The 20,000-nt window shown below is 36.9% G+C and overlaps 1 protein-coding gene across 4 annotated transcripts; it reads right to left on the bottom strand.

Moving 5' to 3' along the window:
• Positions 1-6,541: 6,541 nt before the first annotated feature.
• LOC132850402 (nectin-4-like) lies at positions 6,542-12,992 on the bottom strand. Of its 4 annotated transcripts, XM_060876969.1 has the most exons (8): positions 12,832-12,992; positions 10,227-10,568; positions 9,001-9,306; positions 8,573-8,672; positions 7,512-7,660; positions 6,992-7,100; positions 6,850-6,898; positions 6,542-6,747 (listed from the first exon to the last, which is right to left on the bottom strand). In XM_060876969.1, exons 1-8 carry the CDS (start codon positions 12,896-12,898, stop codon positions 6,739-6,741), a joined length of 1,131 nt encoding a protein of 376 aa, XP_060732952.1. In that variant the 5' UTR covers positions 12,899-12,992; the 3' UTR covers positions 6,542-6,738. The 4 variants fall into 4 exon arrangements, with proteins under 4 accessions (XP_060732952.1, XP_060732951.1, XP_060732953.1 ...); XM_060876968.1 differs by having other exon boundaries at positions 6,542-6,898; XM_060876970.1 differs by having other exon boundaries at positions 6,542-6,898; positions 10,323-10,568.
• Positions 12,993-20,000: the final 7,008 nt, after the last annotated feature.

Raw genomic sequence — 20,000 nt, 5'->3', positions numbered from 1 at the left:
CAGATGCTTATATCACCAGGCCATGTAAGATCACTATAAAAGCATCCAAAGAGATCAGCTCCATAAGTTTCAGCTCATTTTGCAAATTATTGCAGGCAGAGGGAGCAGCAAATTGAAATGCCTTCTTTCCCAGTTCAGCGCACACCAATGGAACAGACGAACAGTAAGAAGAATTCCTGAAACCGTAGGCTGTAACTAGCTGCGTGTTTTCTACAGATGTAGGTCTGAATATATAAAGTAAACAGACCTAGGCTAGATTTAAAAATGAGGATATGCTGGAGTTTTAGTTTGCAGATTATCCCACATAAGCATACATTACATGATGAGGAGTGAGGGCTTTAAAATTTGTTATGAACCTTAGTACTCCATGGTAAACAGTGTACAAGGCATGAAAACATTTAAACGCAGATTTAAAATAGCAAGATATTAATTAGATAATGCCCTGTCTGTACAGTAGTGATAATGCACACACAAGTGCTGTGCACAGCAGGTATATTCTACTGATCATAAATATAACACTGACATTAACAATGCTGTCATTAGTTCAGGAAAGAAGATGTACTTTCATCCAATGCCTCTGTTGGAGTAGAATAATGCCCAGGTTTACTACCTGTTTTCTGGCTTTGAAGGTAAACTGGTCCTAGACACTGGTCACTTTTTTGTCGCAGTGTGTTCCACTCATGTGTCATGTTCTGCTATTGAGTTAGGACAGAATCAGTGATTGCTCCTGGAGCCGGTTAAACCTACACAGCTGTATAGTTAGTGAAGGAGGGATGTCCTCTGCTGGACCTTTCTAGCAACTTCATGTATTGGGTAGAGTAGTTCCCAGGAAAATGAGAGACTCCACAGCTAATATGATTCAGTTAAATATGTCAAATGGGGACAGGGATAAGGGATTCCTCCTGTAGTCCACCATCAGCTCCATAGTCTTGCATGTGTTCCAGTAAAGTTTACAATGGCTGCATCAGATTGTCTGCTGTTTAACCTCCTGTTTGAATACAGACACTACTGAAAAGACTGTGGTGGCATTAGCAAACCTCGGGGGTTTAAGATTGGGGATGCAGTCATTAAAATACAAGCAATACGAAGTAAAACAGAGAACCCTCAGGGAATATGTAATATGGAGCAAAACAAATTATATTTAGACACATAATGAATCCTCAAAGTATTCCAAATATCATACATTACAAGCTTCAATAGTTATTGGACCTACTCTAATTAAATATGCTGTTTAGGGCTGTATTGTATTGTGTTTTACTGCAATTCCAATTGTTTGTCTTTAACTTTTAACCTTTAAGCATTTCAGCTAGATGTTATTAATACTGTTAATATTGATTTATCGTTTATTGATAAATAGCCATGTAATTTTAACATAACTAGATTTGTAAAGTTCGTCGTGACAAACTTTGATGTTGGCTTTGACGAGGCAATATTCGCAAAGGCCGATGCTTTTTGGAGGCGAGTGGACATAAGAGTCAGTGTTACTTTTGGAGGCAAGTGGAGACGAGCATGTGACGTCATCAGAATACACGTGAGGAAGTTCCCCTCATTGTTCTGAGTGTTTTGATATGTCACATGTCCATGTTGTAAAAAGTTTTTTGATTTTGCATATATTGGGGGCAGGGCTGCGGCACAACCGAAAGGCCAGTCGGTGCACCAATATAAAAGTTTGTTCAGAGTATCACCCTAAAGGAGCTGGCCGAGTCTGGTGTAGATAGTTTGAAAGCTTGCCGAGTTATAAACCTCCAAAGTGTGAGTCTATGGGAAAAAAGGCCACTTTGAGGTCCAGTACCGGAAGTACCGGTACTCAGATCGCTTAGAAAAGTAATAGCAACAAACTTCAGACCAGGGTCTACAACATATCCGAATTTGGTGCATGTGGCTCGAACGCCCTAGGCCGCATTAAATTTATATACAGTATATTTTTGTCTAAGCTGAAATAGGAAAACAAAGCCAACATAACTAGCCATGTAGGTTCTGTTGTTTATAAAGATATAATGATACAAGATGTCTCATTAATGACTGATGTAACTTTTAAAGGGAAAAAAACTCATACTGAATGACTTGTTTATTAATGAATGTTATTAACATAAGATCGTAGAACATCTAAGATTTAATTCATTACAATGACATTTTTTAAACTTCTTTAATCAGTATGCTGACAGAAGACAAGCTTTCCTGGTGAAGGGTTTTTTTCTAGACAGTTGAGTGTGTATAAATTTGCTTTACTCTTTTCCTGCATTAGCCACAATGCTGTTTGATCACCTGCTGATAGTGGTGCCAGTAAATTAGTACTCTTTTTTATACAACTAAAGAGATCGATGCAGCAGCGCTTTAGTCTTGTTCACTCACCTCAGCTTCAAAAGTTTCAGATTTCTTGCTAATAGCATCATGGCTGGCATCATACTCATCATCAAGGATCATTGGGCAGTACTGGCTCAAGTGGTTAAGATTCTGGATTGTTGATCGGAGGATCGAGGTCCCAGCACTGCCAACCTGCCACTCTTGGGCCCTTGAGCAATGAACCCTCCCTGCTCCAGGAGCGCTGTATCATAGCTGCCCCTGTGCTTTGACCCCAACCTTCTCAGATGGGATATGCAATGAAAAGAATTCCACTGTTTTGTAATGTATATGTGGTGATAATAAAGGCTTCTGTGTCCCCACTTCATCTAGTAAATAACAAGATGAGCCAAGGCTTGGTCATAACTGTTTATTACTGCTCTATATGGATTCTGCTCTATATAGATTCTCATAACTCATTAATCAGTGAGGAAAGACTCTTGCTTTTTTTGTTTCAGAGTTTGAGTTTTTGATTAGTTGTTGCTGTTTACTTAAGCAGGAGAATTATTGGATCTTTTCACACATTGAATTTTAGACACACCATTGACATTAAAAGTGAGAAAGTTGGCGATGTACTGACGAACACACACTGGCATGGTGACCTGGCAGAATCTGGAATGGAGAAGATCTGAAAATAAAGTGCTGAACAAAAATAAATAAATAAATCCTTGCGCAAGTCTATAGACAGTCAAGGTGTTGGAGAAGATAATGCAGCCCCATGCTGTGTGCATTGCCAATAGACATATTGGCTTGATAAGAAAACTGCAGGGGTCCAGCAAGGGGTCAGTGTGAATCAGCATGAGGTCTGATTCTCACTAATGTTTCAGTGTTATGTTCACAGTGACTGAAATTCCCTTCTACAATCACCTGTGCTCTAATAGATTGAGTTCTGTCTGATGTTTGCTTTACACTTCTATTGCATTTTTGTCAGAAAGCCTGTAATAGGAAATACAGATGTTTCCCATACGTTCCATGTTCGTCTATGTTCATTATAAATGTTCTGTGTAATGCGTTTGTTCATTAATGTGAATACATACGTGTCTATTCATCTGAAATATATTGTTGATGCTTTACCGATGTTCAAGTGATGTGACATACGGCTAAGTACGGTGACCCGTACTCAGAATTTGTTCTCTGCATTTAACCCATCCAAAGTGCACACACACAGCAGTGAACACACACACACCGTTAACACACACTCGGAGCAGTGGGCAGCCATTTATGCTGCGGCGCCCGGGGAGCAGTTGGGGGGGTTCGGTGCCTTGCTCAAGAGCACCTCAGTCGTGGTATTGCTGGCCCGAGACTCGAACCCACAACCTTAGGGTCAGGAGTCAAACTCTCTAAGCATTAGGATACGACTTCCCCCATTATAATATTCCCATTATAAAATTCCCCCATTATAATATTTATAATGGTAAGTTTCTAGTGCTAATTATCATTAAAATGGGGCGATACAAAGGAAACAACATCTGCAATTAAACCAAAGCTATTTTTGCTTGGTTTAATTGTTTTATTACATGGTTTCTTTAATTTTCTAGTTCTTTACAGATTTTGTTTGTTGCTTTATTTGCTTTATTCACATTTGTAAAAGAATAGCTTCAGGCAAGGTCATAACTACACTGAATAATCTATCATTCATGAAAATCCTTGAAAGACCACATGTTCATGATGAAGGTCAGATACAAACATCATCCTCTGCTGGCTTTTTATACAGATGGTTTTCTTTCTGTTAAATGCAAGCTAACAATAATGTATCGTTAACAAAATAATACATAAAATTATTGTCTAGTACAAACCATATATTGCAATTTAGGTGTTTGGTTACAGATTAGAAGGTTGTGAGTTCAAATCCAGGCACCACCAAGCTGCGTACTGCTGGGCCCTTGAGCGAGACCCTTAACCCTCATCTGCTCAATTATATAAATGAGATGTAAAAATGATAAATGTAATTCACTCTGAATAACGGCATCTGGCAAATATAATGTTAATGTGAACATGCTTTAACGTAGTAGGTTAGTTAGTGTATGTGAAACTTCTTTCTCCACTGGATTAAGTATACACTGCTCTCCATCACAGGGTATAAGTTAGCACATAAGTTAGCAATTAAAGTAATTTATTTATAAAACACATTCAAAGCAACCAACACCGAATTGAAACTGACTGAATATAGCATGTATCCATATACACACAGAGACATACTTTCTAGTTTATATACTGTATATAGAGTAACAACTTCACTAGCAGTTCCCCTTCCACCCACCAGAGGGAACCCTCACCAGAGTAATGAACGCTTCCGCGTTCTTTAAATTCAGTGTTTTCTGTCAAACTATTCTTAGTTTATTCTACCTTAAAATCTAATTAAGTCTTTTTTTAACTTAAAAGAAGAATCTATAAAACACTTATTTTATGTGTATTTACTCAGTAGTTTTGGATTGATATTCATCTTCTTCTACCGCTTATCCGAACTACCTCGGGTCACAGGGAGCCTGTGCCTATCTCAGGCGTCATCGGGCATCAAGGCAGGATACACCCTGGACGGAGTGCCAACCCATCGCAGGGCATGTTACAGTTCCTGTTATGCAATTAATAATAAAAAAAAATTATATTAAATTATAAAAACGAGATATATATATGTATATATGGTATATCTTGGGAGTATATATAGGATACAGAACATGTCTCTTCTGGGTTTTTTCAGACTTGTTGCCTTTTTTTGATGGTTTTGTTTCTAGTCTTATCTTTTGGATTTGTATGCTGTGTTGTGCTTTTTACCTATACAAGTTTCAGTGTGGGGGACACGGTGGCTTAGTGGTTAGCACGTTCGCCTCACACCTCCAGGGTTGGGGGTTCGATTCCCGCCTCCACCTTGTGTGTGTGGAGTTTGCATGTTCTCCCCGTGCCTCGGGGGTTTCCTCCGGGTACGCCGGTTTCCTCCCCCGGTCCAAAGACATGCATGGTAGGTTGATTGGCATCTCTGGAAAATTGTCCGTAGTGTGTGATTGCGTGAGTGGATGAGAGTGTGTGTGTGTGTGTGTGCCCTGTGATGGGTTGGCACTCCATCCAGGGTGTATCCTGCCTTGATGCCCGATGACGCCTGAGATAGGCACAGGCTCCCCGTGACCCGAGGTAGTTCGGATAAGCGGTAGAAGATGAGTGAGTGAGTTTCAGTGTATGTATGCTTGGGAGTGGTTTAGCCTGACTCTCTTTCCTTTCTCTCTCCATTACTTCTTGACTCCCTCTCTGACATTTATTGGTCTGCGTGAAAAGGACCAAAGTCTCATCTTTTTTTATATTGTTTTTTGCACAAAATTGTCAATAAATCATCTATTTTTGTATGGCAGCCAATGTATCTGACCATTATTGGTAATTCATACCTGTGCATGCTTTTGTGAGAGGTGTATGCTAATTCTTTGGGTAAAATTCCCAGTTTGGTGTAGTGGGATAGTGCGAATTCTGTTAGTCTGAACGATTTTCTTCGTAATTTGGCTGAGCCTTGACACACAAAAGCTCACTCAAAGAGCTCATCTGTCTGCAGAACACTTAAAATTACAAGCAAACTGAGAAAAATGTTTTGTTACACTTAAATCTATTGAGGCCAACAGTCCTGACTCATGAAGCAGAGTAGGATTAACTCATGTGAACTCATCTGACTTGGTTTGCTCAAAGATCACATTTCTGGTCCAGTCCACAATACCAGTTTCATTATCAGCGCATCCAAATTACATAAACTGTGTAGTCTTACTGTGGTTAGATCTACAAATTTAATTTAAACAAATTAAATTTAAACAATATATTTTTTTAATTTTATATCATTTTTACTGTGAAGCTAGCAAAGAAAAAAAATGCAAAAAAGAAAACATACAACTGAAATGTAAAAATGTTTTGAATCAGTGATTCTATTACCCAGTTTCCTTTCTATAAACTTTAAATAAAAAGTGAACTAAACGAACAGAAAGTTTCTGTGGGATGTTTACATTTACAGCATTTGGCAGACTCTTATGCAGAGAAATGTACGAAAGTGCTTTAAAGTCTTGTTGTGGAAGTGAGGCTAAAACACTGCTTAGATGGTCTGTAGAGAGTCACTCATCTGCTAGAATTTAATTCACCCAGTTGTGCAGTAGGATGAGATGAAATAAGGTTCTGTAAAGGAAATGAGGAAATGTTAAAAGAAGTTATGTTTGTGATGTTGTCTTGTTTCAGATGCCTTGATGTCTTCCTCTCGCTACAGGATTTTTTTTTAGACCTGGTTGTCCTGTTGAAGCTGTCAAACCTTATAAACTGGTCCTTTATGTTACAAATCCTGTGGGACCATTTGGTTTTCTCCTCACTTGAAGGAGGATAAGCCCCTCCACCATGACAAGGTATGGTCCCAGTAGAGAGGTTTGATTCATACATGTATCAATGCTCCTAAACAAAACAAACATCTTGCATGTAATTACAAACATAAGTGAGCAAAACAAGACCATAGAAATTTAAATAAATGAATGAATGAGATGATTTCACACAGACCTCTTTGTGGTCTGAAGATACAGTGGGCACAGGTTGACTGATATCACTCCTGAGTGAAAACAGAAAATAAGCAACTCACTTTAATAACTCTTTATATTTATAATCTGCTCTCATTACTAGATTGGTAAAATGACAAACTCACCGCAGTATTTTATTAACACGCTGAAACAATTCAAAATTCCAAATGAGAAAACAGCAAACAGCAACGAGGGTCAGGATGAACAGAGTCCACAAGATTTTAGATTCTGTAGCTGCAATGCCATTGAGAAAGTATTTTAGTTAGTTAAAAGTTTATGACACACTTCATAAAGATTTATATGACTTATCTCAAAAAGAAACACTGGTGGTAACTGTTTTATGTCACTGAGGCCAAAATCCTCATTTAACTCTTATTTCCGAAGGTTAAATGTTTAAACAGTGTAGAACATATTAAGTAGAACTGACCATTTTTAGTTTTCTTTTCACCTGCACTCCAGTACATTTGACTATAACTGGAATGTTAAGATTAAGTTGAATACATGTAGGATGATGACTTATGACTCTATGTTAATCTATTAAACTGTGTAGCTATAAAATAAACCACATGTGAAATAATGAACTATCTTGCAAGTAAGAGCATTTATTCACTGTTCCAGTGAAGGACAAATCATATACATACTTACATGTTTTATCATACATGTAGAAGGAACCAACAGCTTCACCATATTGGTTAGACGCCACACAATAGTACGGTCTGTTACTACCAGGGGTCAGCTGAACAATCAGACTGCTATTAACACCACTGGAAAGAGTCTCCTTCACTGGAAAATATCTAAATGAAAATGTATTTGTTATGTAACAGTAAGTGTGATTGTATAAACAGCATACTGTAATTAGCATTTAAACTGTTCTATTCCACAAGCATGCTGAAATTTACATTATTACTTCTTAGCAATGACACATACTAAAAATGTGAATGGGCTTTTTTACATTTTTAGATTTCTTTTGCTTGAGGTAACAACAAAAACTGTCAGAAATGTGGTGTCTTCAGGATAACAAAACAAAAAAGATTTATAAAAGAAAAAGAGAAACTATTAAAAATATTATTAGATTTCTCACTGTAGAGAGTCCCCAGAGATTCCTGCAGAGATTATTGATTATTAACATATTATTTTAAAATAACATGAGGATAAACTCAAAATGTAACAATTTAAGTATTACATCATTGTATAGATTGTATTATATATTTAATAACTAATAATAAATATAAATAATCTGGAAAACATGAATGCTGAGAGCCCTAAGTCTGCAGAGTGTCTGACAAGTACTGTTTACTCTCTGCATGTCACAACAATCTCTCATTCTTCACATTTCTGGGAGACTTTCCTTCATGCCAAAGTAAAACACACTGTTAAAATCTGAAATAAATTCAATTGAACTGTTGCATAATTTAGTGAAATATAATTTTATTTTTAAGCATCTTTATGCATTGATTGCTTAAACGTTTTGGCCAAGAATCCATTTTATCCACCATCATAAGCTCGTGCAAAACTGACAAAGACGTTCAAAATTAGTTTGTATCATGCAAACTACACTGCTAGTAAGCTCAAGATAAAAGGAACCTGAAGGAAACATCATCAATTCATTTATTATAAAATCACAAAAAACCTTCAGGGTGTGTAGACTTTTTTATCTATTGTAAGCTGCCACCTTTTATGATAAACAGGTGACTCGACTCTGTTACCTGCTCCAGGTGAAATTGGTAGGTTTTGGATTAGCATCTGCTTCACACTGTAATGCCCCTTGATCACCTGCTGAACTAATATAAACCACCTGAGGAGGATCTGAGAAAAAAAAAGAATCTTTAATACTTTACACCATTTAACACTCAGTGAAACAGAAATAAATGTAAAAGGAAAAATCCACTTGCATATTAATGTCTATAATAGACTATAGAAAATAATTTTGCTTTGTATTACTGCTTCTACAATGTAATAAATATATCCTTTTGTATGACAGTAAATGTAATACTATTGTTCTAGATGTCAAAATCTTTGTGAGATTTCACAATTAAGTTGGTTTATGTATTTATCTGACACATATTCCTTTTTTTTCAGTTTATGGTTATAAGCATATGCATAAAAATAATGAACTATCTTACAGTTATCTTACAGTGTATATCCAATGTGTAATTCAGCTCCAGTTCCTGCTTTAGTCCAGGGTGTGTGACTACACACTGAACCTTCTTCTGGTTTAGATCTTTAGATGCAGTTCCAATCAGGTTGCTTTTAACAGTGTATCTATCTTCAGAGTCCACAGTGACAGTATTTTGTACTTTCACTGTGTTGTTTAAAGCACCCAGACTCCACAACACTTCTGCTTCAGGCTTTGCATTGGCTGCAGTGCAGGTCGCTAAAATCCCTTCAGTGTCTCCAGCAACAGCAGGAACATCAGTGCCCACAGTGACAACAGGAGGAACTGAAAACAAAAACATGAACAAGAATTTAAAAAAATAATTATGTTTAAAAGATCTCTGAATGAATGTGTTTCATTAATATGTATGTCTGACCCTGATCACTCATGTTATTGAGTGTAAGTTTTATTTATAGAACAGACTCGTAGGGTTTAAGTTTGACTTTAGAATAGTGAACTTCACACTGCACCGCTGTTTAGGTCTGCAATGTTAAAGGTTTGTAGTGAGAAGCAAGAAGGCAAAAACCATAAAAAGCCCTGTTTTAGTTTACAACTGCATGCACTGTCAACAGCCTGGTGTTTCATTTTCATATTTATCTAGCCTCAGCCATTTAAAATTTTTATGCAATAGCATTTTCAAATCAAGTGAACAGATCATGAACTTTAGTCGATAGAACAGCATTTCCATCTCTGTTACAATTTGAAAACAATCCATATTTATCATGCTCTAAATAGCTATAACACTGTACTCCTCAACTGTGACCAACGAGCATTAACTGTATTCCAAGACCATGGAACTAATCAGCAGTAAATGGAGTTAATTTAGTAGAACAATTCTCAACTACAGTAAGAAATTCTTTAATACATAGTTTAGTATTATATTATGTATAAAACTTAACCCACCCTGTGAAAATTGTTTTTTTATTTCTACCATCAGAACAAATACATGCTGGAAAAAATGTATAATAAAATAAACAAATGAACAGAAACAGTACACAATCTAGATTTACAATAAATAATAATTGCTCGAAGAAAAAAAAAAAAAAAAACACTTCTGTTCCTGTGCACCACATTTTCAGCTCATAGTGATTTATAAATGAAAACATTTATGGATGGATATGTGGACATCTACAGAACATTTAATAAATGAAGCCCAAAGTGTCAGAACAGCCTCGTAACACATTATAATAAACAACAAATTTTACCTTGTACTCTGAGACGAATTTCTGTTCTATATGGTCCACTTGGAAATACACTGAAGATGCAGGTGTAGATTCCTTCATCTAAAAGAGTAACATTACCTAGACGAATTGAGCCATCCAGTACTGCCAAGTTCCCTGCAAATTTTACTCGTTCCCTCAGTGTGTTTATGTATTCTTCTTTGCCACTAGAAGTTACAAGCAGAAAATCTGCATTTGTTGGGTTTTTTTTTGTTCGTCTTTGCCACCTAATAGTTGTTAGAGGCTCTGTTGTCTTGAATGCTTCACAGAATAATTGTGCATCATCTCCTGCTGTCACAGTCACATCCCGACCAATAACCTTTATGGCTGAAAAAAAAAGGAGAATTTTTTAATAATGAAATATGTTCACATCATGAGAATGAGCAAATTGTTGATTTCCTCCAGAGAGCTAATTGTGTGTTGTGCCAGAAACCAACCAGAATTCAGAAGGCAGCTGACTGGTTAGTGGAGTTTGGACTCAACAATATGTCAAGATCAATGCAATTCAAGCATGGGCTGGGTCAATTAATTGTGATTGATATAAATAAAATCATTTTAATATGGGATGTCGTTGACTTGACATTCTGTTAGAAAACAATAATTAACATTAACTACTAGGCATGTCCAGATATTTGTCATCTGTAAATGCTTTTGTACTGTTTTTTATGATAAAGTTATATAAAATAACTGCTCAGTGCTGCAAAACAAACAGGCCTATTAGTTACTAGCCTAAACTGGGCTGAGACACGGAGCGCCCTGTAACTCACTGACGTCCCTGTGTTCACAATTCACACGGTGCAGATGTTGCAGTGCACTATGCAACAAGCTATTGTAAACAAGCTAACGTTAACTAGATAGGTCATATTTTAATCGCTAATATAGCAGATTCATGGAAAATTACGTCGGTAATCAGCATTTTTGCCGCAACTAATTTATGAACGAGTCTGCATCAACTACATTAAAGAGAATCACTATATTTAAAGTGAATAAAATCCCCTACTTATTAGAGACCAATTTGCGTTTTTTTTCTACTTACACAATTATTTAGGTATACATACATATATTTTTCACAATAGAGAGTGCGAGATTTTTTAAATAATATTTTTTTTGGGGGGACAACCCTCGGATGGGGGGACATGTCCCCCCGTCCCCCTCGGGATTTACGCCCATGGGGTGTGGCGTCAGAGCGTGAGATTTGTGTCAATTGCGTGAGTGTTGGCAGCCTTGGACTTTATACATATCTACAATCATACATATATGTTCAGTTCTATGTTACGTGACAATAAATATTGTCAAAATGTTTTTGAATTGTACTGAATTTATTTGAATTGACAGTCAGGTATTGATATAACTAGAAAGAAAAGAAAATTTCTTGAAGCAAAGGTCCGGAAGATCATAATGTCCAACTAGTTAGTGTGATATATATTTAAGTAGCCTAGTAGTTGTATGAACATCTTCAAGCAATCAATACCTGACTGTCAAAGCAAATAAATTCAGTACAATTCAAAAACTAAATATTTATTGTCATGTAACATAGAACTGAACATAGTATGATATGTATAATGTTCTCTCATTAAATAAATAAAAGTAGGGCTACATTTCAAAATAAGAGAAAATAAATAAAATGTGAACATTGTGTATGTTTAAATAAAGTGCTTAACTTTCCCCTTTATATCTCAGTGAGAGAACTGAGCTCTAGCTTGGCAGGATGTTAAACCTGGGCTTGAATAGAGTCAGGGCTGCTCTCATACACATGTGGAGGTGATCATTAATGAGCCTGGAACCATATTTAGTTTGGATTATGTTCATTATAGAGAAAGCTGCCTCGCAGTTGTATGTAGAGCCAAACATGGTCAGGATGTTTAGGTCTACTTTCCTCAGACCTGGGAAAGCTGTCTCAGGGACGCTGTCTTCAGATTTGAGTGGATATGTTTGTTCAAAACCTTTGTTTTCTCTCATAATGGCGTTTCACATTGTCACTTTTGATAAGTGCCACAGTTTCTGAACATATAAGACACACTGGTTTAGTGTGAAGTGTGAACAAAAATGAGTCTGTCCATTCTGGATTAAATGTTTTCGCTGTCCACTTTTCTTTTTTTGGAGAGCGCCATTTGTTCTTTATTCTCACTTTCTCCGTCTCACTCGTCTGTTTCTCTCCCTTTCTCCGTCTCACTCGTCTGTTTCTCTCCCTTTATCCGTCTCACTCGTCTGTTTCTCTCCCTTTCTCCGTCTCACTCGTCTGGTTCCCTCCCTTTGTTTTCTACATGTATCGCTATCTTTCTTTCACGTGTAACTTTACTCTAATTCTCTCTCACCTGTCTTGCACTGTTGAGTCGCAGTGTTTACTTACATAATATAATATGCTAACGTTATATAACACAACAATTTAGTCTATTCAGTATAAAACATAAAATACTATATAACAAAACAATTTACTCTATTCAGTAAAAAACATAAAAATACTATATAACAAAACATTTTACTCTATTCAGTAAAAAACAACCCAGCTAGAGAGTTTCACTCTTTTGTTCAGATTGTTTCAACATCTACAATTATACTTTTGTTTAACAGATAAAGAAGGAGCTCCTACCTTTAATGCTGGTAAAAAACAAAAACAGCAGACAAAAACATGTTAACCCCGTCCTAAAACACACCATCTTATATCATTTTATTGTTTCTTTTTCCAACAGACTGACCAGTGATCATAGTGTTCATTTTTTCGCGTTTTTTTCTTGTTGCATGCGCATGCGCACGGCCGCAACCGAAAACAGTTCCCTAAACGGCATTCACTAAATTCCAGGGGTTTCATTACCACGACGTAAAGTGGGCGTTTCTGGAGGTCGGTCACTGATCATGCGCAGAATGCTGATTTATTGCGCGGGCATTTCCAATCCCAGGATCAACTCAGATGGATAATAAAGGAGAAATAAAAGCATACCTACGTTGCATAATGAAGGACAACACAGTCATACTAATGTCATTATTTCTTTTTAATGTCACACATGAACATTCACGTACCGATTGTGCTTTCTGACTGTGTGTGTCACAGATTAAGGCTGGAGATTCAATTTATTTTTTATTAGTTCCTACATTTTCCAGTAAATTTAGAATACATTTTAGAATCAAAGTTATTGATGAAACATGATTTGTCCATGAAAATGTTTATACACAGATTCCATGCACAAATTTATGCAATGCTTAGTGAATGAGACCTAGTGGTTCTCGACTGTTTTTGCCTAGTGCCCCAGTTTGACATCAAGTGCTGATGAATCAACTAAGCTACAGATTTGTAACTACAGTGTTTCTTCCATGTTTTTCAGGACTCTATATAAACAGACACACAATTGAGATCCACTGCTTTAAAGTTTGTTTCTTTTTGTGTAAAATCAATTTAATTAGTAAAAAATTGCATATTTCTTGTGTTGTCTAAAAGGGTGGTTCAACATATTGAAAAATTATTGAATGGGTAATCTTAAACAATATTGTTTTTCGCAGATATGATCAGTTTGTTTGATTTTAAATTCCAGACCATACAGTACTATGACTCAATGAGTCAGAGACATGATGATATCTGTCACATGTTGTTGTGAGTGTCTCCTTATTTTTGCTGTTATTCTGTGGTTTAATCATTCATCTTTGAATATCTGGATATGCATATTCTGTTTTATTTAACAGAAATTACCTTACAGAGGAGCGCAGGGTCAAGAAAGGATGCATCTTGGAAGCTGAAAAGAAATTTTGTATAACACCATATAATGAATTATATGGGTCTTCTCTGAATTGTCATTTTAAGACTAAATGTTCTGCTATTGTGTCTAGGCAATTCCTAAATAGTTGTATGGCAATGACTGTGGTGTTTTTGTCTGTAAATATGCAGACTTCCTTTCTCAAGGAAAGCCACTCACATTCAGACAGGTACAATGGTGCTCCTGTTCACACATTTAATCCTCAAACATTTTATTATGCTCCTGATTCATCTGTCTTTCTCTGTAGGGTGACATTCCACTCTTCGATAAAGTGATGGTTTGGGGGATAGTACATCAGAAGATCCTGTAAGCCCTGAAGCAACCAGTCCTTCAAACATCAAACATCTTATGTTCTTTTTGTGTAAATTAAATTTAGTATGAAATTATGAATAATTACAAGGTTTTCCTTTACAAGCAGTGGGCTGTGGAAAAGTAAAAGATAAAATCTGAGGTTAAACTGCAGATTTGTCTTGTGTGATAGAACTCATGGTAGAATTGATGTGAAGTCAGCAAGCTTATGGAAGTGAAATGGGCATACCATAACTGACATTATATGCTGTATGTGCATAGCTAGCTGGCAAGCACAAAATACAGCTGTTAAGCTAATAGTCACATTTAGTTTAATCTAGTTTTCCCAGTAAGATCATGATCATGAGAAATGTTGGACACTGCTGGAAATGCTGGTGTTGCAGGGTATTTCTTATTTTATTATTTCTATTAATATAATTAAGTAGGCAAACTCACTCCATATCAGTATATTGGTTTGGTAAACACTATGTCCATGTAGAACAGGTTCTGAATGAATTATCTTTTGGATATTCTAGAGCCCGGACCCTCCTCAAGTCAGTCAGTCAGGGAGGACACAGAAAGAGATCATCAAACAGCAGATGAGGCAGAGGAGAGTATTAGTAGCAGCAGCAGGACAGATGAGGAGGAGGAGGGAGGAGTGGGAAGCTTAGTGAGGATAAGATGGACACTTTATATGCTGAGTCACATGACCTGCTGTCAGTTGTTAAAAGTCACTAATGATTCAGTGAATTGCATATTGCACTTTATAAATGATCATGTTGAATATTTTTGTTTAACGATTTTGCCAGCAAGAAAACCAGGCGTATCTTTTGGCATTTAAGTCACTGGCAGGTTAAACAAAAGACCATTTTCTAATTTAAATTGTAGCTAACTGGTTGTTAAAAGTCACTGATGATGCAGTGAATTGCATATTGCTCTTTATATATAGTGCAATAGATTTCTCAGTAAGCATAGATTTCTCATAGATTTCTCAGTAAGCACAGTGTGTGCCACAGTGTGTCTCTTCTGTGGCGTGTGTCTTCACAGGTGAGAGACCAGCAGATATTTTATAAAAAGTTCACCATTTTTTCATCTAATAACAAGTTTTTGACAATTAAACACTATGTAGTATATATTGCATTCATTTAAAAAAAGATACAGATGATAGAGATGATTCATTAAGGAGTTCTGAAATCAGAACCATGAACCATATATTATTATTATTATTATTATTATTATTATTATTATTATTATTGGGGGGGCACGGTGGCTTAGTGGTTAGCACGTTCGCCTCACACCTCCAGGGTCGGGGTTCGATTCCCGCCTCCACCTTGTGTGTGTGGAGTTTGCATGTTCTCCCCGTGCCTCGGGGGTTTCCTCCGGGTACTCCGGATTCCTCCCCCGGTCCAAAGACATGCATGGTAGGTTGATTGGCATCTCTGGAAAAATTGTCCCTAGTGTGTGATTGCGTGAGTGAATGTGTGTGTGCCCTGTGATGGGTTGGCACTCCGTCCAGGGTGTATCCTGCCTTGATGCCCGATGACGCCTGAGATAGGCACAGGCTCCCCGTGACCCGAGGTAGTTCGGATAAGCGGTAGAAGATGAATGAATGAATGAATTATTATTATTATTATTATTATTAGTAGTAGTAGTAGTAGTAGTAGTAGTAGTAGTAGTAGTAAAGATGTTGTTGTCAGAAGAAGAGGAAGAATGATGACACCAAAATTATAATTTAAATTATACTCAAAAAAGTCTAATGTGTTAAATTGAATGTTAGGCTAAAGAAATTCGATGCTAAGGTGAATTTATGCTTCTGGTATTAATCAAGGCAGAAGTCATAACAAAACTAAATGTACATAAAACATTTAGAATTAAATTTTGCCCTGTCCTCATAATCAGCATTAGTCTTTTTACTGATATTTAATCATGTTATTCATTGCCAAATTCCAACATCTGTTGTTACTCCTTTTGTATTAGTAATTACAGCACATAAACACAACTTACACCCAGGAATTACACTAACATTATTACTACTTTATCAGGATGGGAAGAAAAAAATCTGTCACTTTTTGTTACTTCATGATTGGTCCAAGGAATAGAGAATTTGAATTTCTTAACAGGAAATGGAAAGAAAGATCCAACTGAAACTAGCAAAGAGCTTGTAAGTTTTTTTTTAATATAAAGCTGTATACATGTGAATGCTGAGTTAATATTCATATTTATTTGACCCTAGTGATGACCCTAGTGATGACCCCTGAAGACCTTAGTGATGAACAATTATTTCAGCATACGCTCCACTGGTGATGCATGTTTTCCAGACAGCAAACAGTCAGTATACATACGGTATATACAGTATACGGATTTGTTAATATTTTTACATTATCAAATCCGAAAACAAATTAACAAATCCCAAAACACATTAACAAATCCGAAAACAAATTAACAAATCGCAAAACACATTAACAAATCCCAAAACAAATTAACAAATCCCAAAACACATTAACAAATCCCAAAACACAACGACAAGTCAGACAACCCGGAAGAGGTTGGTATAGTTTGTGAATGGAAACTTACCGATCATCGGACAAGACACCTTTCATTCTCCTGTATATCTTGAATAACAGGTGTCTTGTCCAATGATCGGTAAGTTCGGTAAGTTTGGTAATGATCAGTAAGAAAAACTGTCAAAGCTTGCAGTAACATCTCCAATTATAATTCTGTAAAAGACTTAAACAGAAGCAACACAGTATACAGCAAAGAGCTTCAGAAACACTTTATTTGGGTCTCTACAGATAATTATAAATGTTTGTGGTGTTATAACAGGCAGCCTGTGAGAACAGCCTGTGTGTTTCAGTGATACAGCATGTCATTACAGTTTTGCCTATTGCTTTTTGCAGAATTTGGCTCATTATGTCAAAACTCTACACACAAGCCAATCAGACATAGCATATGGAGATTAACAACTCACATCTATGCCAAAATGAAACACTGCATTCAAAACTTAACACTCCTTTCTAAAAATGAAATTCTTGTAACAAAACCATACACACAAGCACCATTTGAATTACTCTTTCATATCACCAGCAACACACTGATGCGCTTTATATACAGTAAAACACTGTGTTTTTATTTATATTGTAATTTTCTTAGACTCAGTCTTTTGTAAAACTCAAAAGTAGATTTATTTAAACATTGATTTGCTTAAATGTATTCAGTAATCAAACAAGAGTTTCTACAGAAAAAACATTCTTAATAAAATAAAGAAAAATAGAATCACAAGTCATGACAATTAGCAACAAAACAAAAGTAAAAAACAAAACAAATACTGGATACACTGCTATTGTGGGAAAAAAACACACTTGTTTTGTGTGTGTGCACGTGTATGTGTGTGGTGGGGGCCTGGGGGGGGGGGTCTTATGGAGGTCTTCTGTTTGGATCTGGCCACAAGACCTCATTGACATCACAGGCGATGTCCTCGCGGGCTAGGCATCGGGGAAAATATCGTCTTGTGTGCCTAATCCACCCTTGGATGGATCCCACCTCAATGTCTCCACATGCCTCTTCCATTGCTTGCAGAAGAGGCATGCGGGCGTGTGGTTGCCGATCATAGACTTTCCACCGCCGTGCTGAAAATAATTCCTCGATTGCATTTAGAAAGGGGCTGTAAGGGGGCAGGTATAAAGGTGTAAAATTGTTCCATCCATGACATTACAGGACACAGACTGTTCTTGGCCCATGGTACAGTACGAAGAAGAATATTGACTTTCTTTCCCCTCAAATTCAGCTCTTGCATCAAACGATCGGAACAAAAGGTAGCTGAACTTCTTTGATCTAGAAAGGCATAAGTTTGCATTAGAGTTTTACCTTTGGTAGATTTTACTTGAACTGGTATAATTGGCATTACACTTCTCTCATTCCCGGCCCCTGTGTGACACAAAATTTGCAGACACTAGTTTGAGTTTTTCCTCTGGTTCTTTCACAGTTGTTTCTTTGCGATATATGTGCAGGATTGTTGGATGTGTTTCTCCACAAACATCACAAATCAAACGATTCTCACATTCCTTACTCAAATGCCCCAACTTCAGGCATCTGAAGCAAACTCCTTTGGCCTTCAGGAATTCAATTTTGTCTCGCTGAGGCTTTTTCTTCAAAGCAAAACACCTTTCCAATGAATGTTGATTTGCACAAAACATACAACTTATACTTGATTTGGATACAAAATGATATCCTTGCTGTGATGGCACTTTGCTTGCTTTGCCTGGTGGAACTGAAGCAGCAACATCAGTGGCAAAACTAGTCCCTTTAAATGGTTTACGTAATTGACCCTTAAGTTTACCTGTAACTTGTTTGTCCTGAATGTTTCCAAACACAGGGTCAGTTGCAATCTTAACCTGTTTTTCAACAAACTCCACAATATGTGAAAACTTTGGTCTGCTTTGACTGGATCCCATAATCTGACAAGCCTTGGATCTCCATTGCTCTCTGAGCTTATAAGGTAACTGTCACCACAGTTTTCATGTTACTAGGCATATTGAGCTCTTGCATGTAAGAAAATTCACTCATAGTATTACAACAGGTACGTAGAAACAAAGCATAAGCCTGTAATCCTTGTAAATCTTCAGTCTTTAAAGCAGCCCAGTTCAACACTTTCTCCAAATAGGCATTAGATACCTTGAATTCGTTACCAAAGTGTTCCTTTAATAAATCTTTGGCCAATGCATAGCCTCTGTCAGGGGGTAAATGCTGACAACTTTGGATCAAGTCCTTGGGTGGCCCCATAGTAAACTGCTCAAGAAAATACAAACGATCTTTATCATTGTTGGTTTTTTCCTCAATGCCATGTTCAAATGCTCTAATGAATGAAATGTACTGCAATGGATCACCATTAAAGATTGGAATCTCCCTTTTTGGTAAGATATGTGGATGTTCTTGCTGCTGAATGAGATAGGTTGTTAATTCAACTTGTCTTTTCAAAACTTCCTGCAGGGAATCATTCTGAAGAGTAATAACATTACTTCCTTGATTCTGATTGGATACGAGATTTGATGTAGTTGCTCCAGCCACACCATTTGTATTCGTTGATACTGATCTCAATGGCACATATTCATTGGCACTAGGATTGAGACCCTTGGGTCGAGTAGAATCAGAACTGAGGTTATGACTTACATGCATCCGCCTTTGATCACTCTGCTTTGATTTTGAACTTGAACTTCCATCACCTGTCAATCTGGCAATCTTTGCTGTAGAAGCTGCTATTTCAGCATCCAGTTGTAACTGTTCCTTTTTCTGTCTCAGTTCATCCTCCTGAGCTTCAATGGCATGCTTGCTTTTCAATACCTCAGAAAGTGCCAAAAGTGTTGCCTTTTCTGCTTCTGCTTGTATACGTGCTGAGGAAATGGATGAGCTCCTGCCACTACGTAAAATACTTTTACTGCTTTTGGAGGAAGTTTGAGAAACATTTGAGATGCTGTCTCCAGGACAAATGTCATTATTTACATCACCTCCCCCAGACGCTGTGTAACCCTGTGCCACATCCATTAACCACTCATTGACATGTTTAACAAACTCATTATTTGGTATCATCTTTGCTTTAAACCATATTTCATGCTTTTCAGCTTCATCAACAGGTAACATAACCAATAATGACCCATGGGCTTCTTTAGCCTCTACACAGGTCTTTTTAAAGTCTTCAAAACACGAACCTCAGGTTCATATTCTTTCCCAT

This window comes from Tachysurus vachellii, chromosome 8 (genome assembly GCF_030014155.1).
Source record: "Tachysurus vachellii isolate PV-2020 chromosome 8, HZAU_Pvac_v1, whole genome shotgun sequence".
In the NCBI taxonomy this organism is placed as follows: domain Eukaryota; kingdom Metazoa; phylum Chordata; class Actinopteri; order Siluriformes; family Bagridae; genus Tachysurus; species Tachysurus vachellii.
This window is presented reverse-complemented; position numbering and strand designations above follow the sequence as displayed.

Bases quoted from the DNA above. Each gene is read 5' to 3' on its own strand.
- LOC132850402 (XM_060876968.1), bottom strand. From the start codon at position 12,898: ATGGTGTGTTTTAGGACGGGGTTAACATGTTTTTGTCTGCTGTTTTTG. The intron at 10,569-12,831 runs GTAGGAGCTCCT...TTTTTTTTTCAG, and splicing joins GTTTTTTACCAGCATTAAAG to CCATAAAGGTTATTGGTCGG. The intron at 8,673-9,000 runs GTAAGATAACTG...TTTTTTTCTCAG, and splicing joins TTACACATTGGATATACACT to ATCCTCCTCAGGTGGTTTAT.